General features: G+C 44.9%; 1 protein-coding gene across 1 annotated transcript in view; it reads left to right on the top strand.

Moving 5' to 3' along the window:
* The first annotated feature begins 732 nt into the window (after positions 1-732).
* RAPGEF5 (Rap guanine nucleotide exchange factor 5) overlaps positions 733-7,385 on the top strand; it is a 226,007-nt gene continuing 219,354 nt past the window's right edge. Inside the window, exon 1 of the mRNA XM_069958818.1 lies at positions 733-1,115. Within this exon, the coding sequence (XP_069814919.1) occupies positions 846-1,115 (270 nt within the window). The 5' untranslated portion in view covers positions 733-845. The remainder of the gene's footprint in view (positions 1,116-7,385) is intronic.

Here is a 7,385-nt window from a genome sequence, read left to right as displayed (position 1 = left end):
CCATAAAGGGGTGATATGCAACAAGCCCAAGGGGCTTTAAGGTGAGCCTCCATCTACCTTTTACATTTACCCATTGGTACCTACGGTATGACACGAGGCGCCGCCTCCTGCCTTTCGCTTTTTTTCCTTTATCCTATCTATGTACAAGGACAGGAATTGTGAAAAACTAAAACATTTTTGGCGGCTTGTTATTTCTTATACACAAAGTAATAAGAAATACAGTTTTTTTTCTTGTGTGACTTGTATCCTATTGATCTGTCACTATAGAGCAGGGATGACCAGGCATGGGGGGTATGTAGGTTCCCCAACCTGTGGCTCTCCAGCCGTCCCAACACTACAACTCCTATCATGATTGGTGAGGAGAACCACAGGCTGGGGAATAGTTATACAGACCTATTCATAAGTCCTCCACCTGATCATTATAGGATGGATCAAACATGCAGCGCTATAGTATATGTTGGTGCTATATGACACACCCTATATACATTGATATTGGAATTATGGCCTGTCCCGTAGCTGCTGCAGCCCCAGCATCCCCGGCTATGTAGACACGCTGCAGATATTGGGAGTATCAGTCACATGTAGCAGAGAGGAGGCCGGCAGTGTGATAGGTATGCTGCCTGGCTACCGTATTTACAGAGGTCCTGTCTGACTACCGTATTTACAGAGCTCCTGCCTGCCTCCCGTATTGCCTGGCTGCTGATAGGAGGAGTGTGCTGGTGAAGGTGACGGCAGGCGGAGCGGCAGGCTGCGGTACAGCACAGTGTGTGACAGGCGGGAGGAGAAGGAGGCTGCAGCCCGCAGACAGCGGAGACCATGCTGTCCCCGCGGTGCCCGGCAGCAGTATGACTGTGGGGCAGGTGAGGAGGAAGATGCAGCCCACCTCGGAGAGCAGCAGCGGCGGCGGCGGCGGCGGCACCGGAGGAAGCACCGCGGGGCTGAGCCGCAGCCGGAGTGTCCGGGAGCAGCAGGCGCAGCTGAAGCACAAGCTGAGGGAGCTGCCGTCCCTGCTGAGGAGCGGCCTGACCCTGCGGAGACGGAGCTCGGTGTACGGACCGTCACCCTCCCTGTCCGACACGGAGGACACGGCGGCGGCTACTGCCACCAATGGCCCGGTGAGTGGACACCTGCTGCCGCCTGGCACACCGGCTCCTGCCAGGACAGTGCACTACAGGCAGCATGCCAGCACCGGGGATTGTAGCGACGGCCATATGCCAGGGTGCCCAGTCACTATCCACATGCCAGGGTGCCCAGTCACTATCCACATGCCAGGGTGCCCAGGTCAGGGGCTGCGGTCACTATCCACATGCCAGGGTGCCCAGGTCAGGGGCTGCAGTCACTATCCACATGCCAGGGTGCCCAGTCACTATCCACATGCCAGGGTGCCCAGGTCAGGGGCTGCAGTCACTATCCACATGCCAGGGTGCCCAGTCACTATCCACATGCCAGGGTGCCCAGGTCAGGGGCTGCGGTCACTATCCACATGCCAGGGTGCCCAGGTCAGGGGCAATCCACATGCCAGGGTGCCCAGGTCAGGGGCTGCGGTCACAACCCACATGCCAGGGTACTGCATTCTGCAAACTATATACTATACTGTATCCTACTGTGCCCCAGTCATTTGCTGTACACTGCCAGCCATATGCCAGGATACCCGGCTAATTTATTATATACTGTATAGTATTTCATTTACACTCTATTGACACTACATGTAGCATGCCAGTGTGCTCAGGTGATGTACTGTGACTATACCAGCCATATACCAGGGCACCCACTGTATTTACTGCATTGTACCACACACATACTTCTATACCCAAGTCTTTTCCTGTACACGACAAGCCATATGCCGGGGCACCCGACTTGTTTACTACATGGCATATACCAATTCATCCACACTGAGAGCAAGAAGATAGCGCGCCCCATTCATTGACACTACGTAACATGCCAGTGTGCTAGTGTTTATATTACAAGCCATATGCCAGGGTACCCAATGCATATACTGCAGTTTCAAACCATATGGTACAGTCCCAAAGTCATCTGCTGTACAGCCCTATGCCAGGGTACCCAGTTCATATATAGTGTGCTGCCATGCACTGTACACAAAAACCATATGCAAGTACAGTCATATACTAGGGATAACATAATGCATTCTACATGTCATATGCCAGGGCTCAATATACAACTATACTTGTCATTTAATGTACAGCAAAGCTATATGCCAGGGTACACAGGATGTTACAAGCCATATGTACAGTCTTATACCAAGAGTATTATACCAATGTACCTAGTTTATGTATACTACAAGCCATGCACCAAGGCATCCAGTGCATTTACTATTTCCACTACAGGCAATAAACCACAGCAGCCACTCATCAGTTAATTTACGCTTGGGCAGCAGGCCAATATGTGTGTGTGTATGTATGTGTACATATATATTACTACAAACAGTACACAGTGTATTCACGGTACATCCCATATGCCGTTTTACCTACAGTAGGGCTTTCACACCCTTGCTCCTATTGCTTTCACATTGCCAGGGGGCTTCATTAATACTGCAAGTCACACCCCATTCTACCTCGTGCACCCTGGTCATGTACACCATCCCCGTACCATGTACACATAGTATATCCATATTACTTACTGCAGTATGTCTGGTCCCCAATGCATATAAAGTACACTGGATGCCACCATTGTATATACCATGCCACCAATAATAACCCCTAGTGCCAGCAATGAGTGTTATGCCAGGGCTGGGCTATGGTTTCAATAAAAAGTTATTGATAATTAACCTCAATGGGGACCTGTTTTGGGCCATTGTGAGCCACTGACTGGGAATTTATGGTGTGTATAGAATAGTTCACACCATTACACTTCATTCTAATTCATCCTATATGTATTCTATTATTGTGTATGGGTAAATTGCAGGAGACTTACATGCTGTTCTGTATATTTATGCAGTGAGCACAAAACCCTATTCAGAATCCTCTATACTAGGAAGAATATAACATCCTTCAGTGTCATTTATTTCCTTCTGCATTACATTACATGAGCAGGATCCCACATTCATAGCACTAAAACCAACCATATACATAACTGAGCCATCAGCCGACTGCTCTGTTCCATTCAGCCAGTTATTGCTGGGCACATCTATGGGCAATACATAGGTTTGGGCAGGTTAAAATCCAAGTATTCTGAGCCTTGTTGCTCCCCATGGTAGAGATCAGGGCATTGTCTTGAGTCCTCCATAGACATTACACTATCACTGGGTCTGGTCAATGCCAGCAGAATGAGCCACCTAACTAGTGCTGTAGTAATATGCCATTAGTGCCAACTTATACTCGTGGACTATAGCCCAGAACTTAGTATTCAGCCCTATAGTTAGAATCTCTTGTATTGGAAACCTGTCTGTCTTCCTGGCATATGAGGCTGCATATACATACAAAGGTTCCAGGGTGAACATGGTTTATTGATGTAATAAATTGGGAAACTCTGGTAATAGTGATAGTATTGATCCATCCTATTCTCGGTCACCTTCTTCCTCTTTACACTTCAACTCTTCTGAGGATAATTGTCTCTAGAAAGAAGCTGGATCTGCTCATAATATGTCTAAGTTAAGCCGGCTATACACATGTAATAGCTGTCAATCCATTGTTCATTCAGCCGGCAGCTGAATCCCGCCATTAACATGTATACTGGAAGAGAACGGAATAAGCTGTAGCCAGACGCCCCTGGTTATCTCTCTTATCAACTATTCCTACTGACAAAGGACTTTCTTCTATCCGATTGTCAATCAAACATGGCGGGTTCAGCCAACTTTTATCTCGAATGTATAGCCTACTTTATATTGCCACCAGTTCAGATGCCATCCTTGGGTTTCTTTATCCGAATGTCCGCCTTTAGTCTTCAGGTACTCTCCTAAGTATTGGTGTAGGAGTGCCATAGTGATGAGGGGCCATAGACATAACATAGCTGCCGTTCAGCCATTGGCCATCACTCCCAATCCCCAGATACAATGAGCGTTTATGTGCTCTGAGTGAAAAGACGGAGGCAAAACTGATGCCAGATTCCTCTGGGGGTGGCTTTTTTCCCTGAGAACAGAAGGATTGAGTAATTGAGAATCAACATAAAAAACTACAATTCCCATCATGCCTGGACAGCCGAAGCTAAAGCTTCGGCTGTCCAGGCATGGTGGGAATTGTACTTTTGCAACAGCCGGAGGGTCACAAGTTTGACACCCCTGGGCTAGAGGTATACTGTCGGCCTATAGACTTCTATAGGTGCCATATTGTGGCTCTATACAACTTGGAGCTTGTATGGAGCCAGGTGTATAAATGTTTGCCTTTACACTTTATATATTTGTTTACTTTATCCTATTTTTGCTACGTTGTTAAAGCTTTGCCTTCCCTGCGTATGTATATTACTGCCTATGTATATTAGTGCTTATGTATAGACCAAGTTACAGAGAATATGCCCTGTGGACACGTTGGGTTTCTTTCTCCTTGAGCAGTAATTTGAGCTGACGCTAGCTAATGTAATCCTAAAGGACCTATGATATATTACCTTTGTGTGACACAACTAGTTTATCTGGGATGCTACACTGGTAACTAGATCAGCATCCTCTTGTAGTGTATTAACAGTGTAATGGATACATTTGTCAGTATAACCCACTTACTGTCATGTGCATTTTCCCCCTTTATTTGTGATTTGTAAGTGATAATATGGGGGGGGGGGGGGGGGGGGAGAGAATTTAATAAGAATGACGTTTCACGCTGCGATCTTAAAGTGCATTGGAGCAGGGGGTGCCACATCTATTAAAGGGGTATTTGAAGTTTTATTGTAATGTGCTCAGCCTGGTGTATAACAGCTATAGTTACCTCCCCCCCCCTGCTGCTGCTGTTCTCCCGAAGTTGAACTCATTCCACATTGCTTCTGGGGTTGGGCAGTCAGCGGTTGTGGGATACTGCTGCAGCCTCTAATTGGTTGATCAGCTGTGGGAGAACGATGGCAGTGGGCGGCAAGGAAGGGGAGTATAGTGTATAGTTGTCATGCATCAGGCTTAGCACTTTTATACAGTAATACATCAAGGAATAAAAATTCAAAGGTATTTTTCAGGATTAGAGAAGGCATAGCTACTTCCTTGCAAAAACAGCGTCACCCCTCCAGGTTGTGAGTGGTATTACAGTTCAGTTCCATCCAGTGCTACAAAAACATGGACACTTTCTTTCAGAAACAACACGACTCTTGTCTCCAGTTTAGGTGCAGTTCGCAATTAAAGGAATTAGAATTGGAATGATACATTTGCCTCTTAAAGAGTCACTGTTGTTAAATTTATTTTTGCAGAAATCAATAGTCCAGGCGATTTTAAGAAACTTTGTAATTGGGTTTATTAGGCAAATATGCCATTATCTGCATTTAAAAAGCCTTTTACCAGGTCCGCCTCCCTCCTCTCCTTTATGTCATCCACTGCTCAGAATCAGGAAATCTCGACTGTTTTACATCAGTCAGATCCTGTCTGAGCTATGGAGAGCAGAGAACAAAGGATTACACCACAGGGAGCTGCTGAAAGCCCCTATTCAGAGGTTAGAGTGGTCAGTGCTGATGTCAGAGGAGAGAGCCTGGTGATGTAGCTGTAAATTAACTCTTTGTCGTCCTTTTTTGGTGCCTCATCTCTCCTCTCTCCCCTGAAGACAGGAGGGGAGAGCTTCAAACTGCTTTCTCATGATAAAAATGCATTTTTCGGCTAATAAACCCAAAATCGCCTGTACTATTGATTTCTGCAAAAACATTTTTTTTAATTTTTAATCTCTAAGGTGTTACTAGCAATAAGCTGCATGGCTTTAAATACTCTTAAATAGATCTACCATGGATCTAGTAGAAATCAGCATTTCTTGTCGGTGTCACCAGATAATCTTTCTTCCCCCGGGGAAACAAATAATGCACACAATGCATGTTCATATGTGCACTGAGGATACTCTATTTAAAGCGGCAAAGTGTCGACATCTGTCACCGACTATAAAGACAGACTCGCAAAGAATAAGCTGTAAATGTAATTTTGGTCGCCAAGTCATTTGGAACATCTACAAAAATGAATTATGGCTATGTTATCTCCTTCAAAGGCACTCACTCTCTTTAATGGTACATTCACACATGGCAGATTTGTTGCCGAAATCTTTATGCTGGAAAATAGGCAGCCTGTTTAGTAGAATGTGGTTTTTTAAGGCCCTGTTCACATCATGTTATGGATCTGGGATGCAGGCCAAGTGTATTCACCCAATGGAGGCCTGCCCTGTTGGCTTCTGTGGGTTTGGAATATGGAACCTTTGGCCGAAGGCTGTCCAGGCATCATGGGAATTGTAGTTTTGCAACAGCTGGAGGTCTGAAGGTTCCTTATCCCTGCTCTGTAGTATGATATATTACATTCACACGTGTAAACAACTCCTCCTTGGTGTATCACGTTGTGTCAGTGACTTTATATACCTTTTTTGTGTAATAGGACAAAATGGAAAACACCCTCTGTATTCCTGTCTAGTGGGACATGTCACAACCATCTGTCTGATATATGTATCAGGACCAGATCCTGGTGTACACATCAAATGGAGGATGACATTGTGATGTGAGCACAGCTTAATATATATAATATACGTCCTGCAGTTTTAATAAAAAAAGAAATGTTCCCCCAAGTAGACGTATAATTGCAGTTATCAGCGCAGCGTGTAAGATGGTAGATTTCTTTTTTCCCTGTAGAAGTCAATGATAAAATAAAAATTGCTGCATAAATTGCCGTCTCAACATTCAGGTGACATTTCCAATCAGAATGACATTACCCATTGGTAGATGAGATAAATGACTGGAGCTAAAAGACAGATAGAGTTACCTTCTAAATATCATAGAAGCATTTATTATGGCTGGTCAGACAAGATCTCAGACTCTTTAGATTGAGCAAGAGCGAACAATTAAATGCAGGTTGTTAATATTGTAATAGTAGGTAAATGCTGAGGTCAGCAGTTGACGGTACAGTACCTGGTTAGGTGATATGCTAATAGCTGCATTGTTGGTACAGGGCCATCTAATATCATGTAATTGTATATATGGTATGCAAAGTACTGGTTATTTCCAAATATTATGTTTGTTGCCAAAATGTAGGCTATTACATACATTGATATTATGTAGATCACCCTTACATTTTTATGCATATAGGAGTTTGTATGACTGTGTAAGTATCCTTATCTCTACTAAATCACTTCCTTGCTGGTCAGAAAGAGAGCATGGCAGGAAGAGAAAGCTGCATACAACTGGAAGGTACATTCCCTCATGCAAGAAGCCTGCACCTACTGGGTTTAGGGTCCATTTACACAGAAAGATTATCTGCCAAAGATTTGAAGCCAAAG

Source organism: Dendropsophus ebraccatus, chromosome 2 (assembly GCF_027789765.1).
Source record: "Dendropsophus ebraccatus isolate aDenEbr1 chromosome 2, aDenEbr1.pat, whole genome shotgun sequence".
NCBI lineage: Eukaryota > Metazoa > Chordata > Amphibia > Anura > Hylidae > Dendropsophus > Dendropsophus ebraccatus.
The sequence above is the reverse complement of the archived record's forward strand: the minus strand, read 5'-3'. Positions and strand labels throughout refer to the sequence as shown.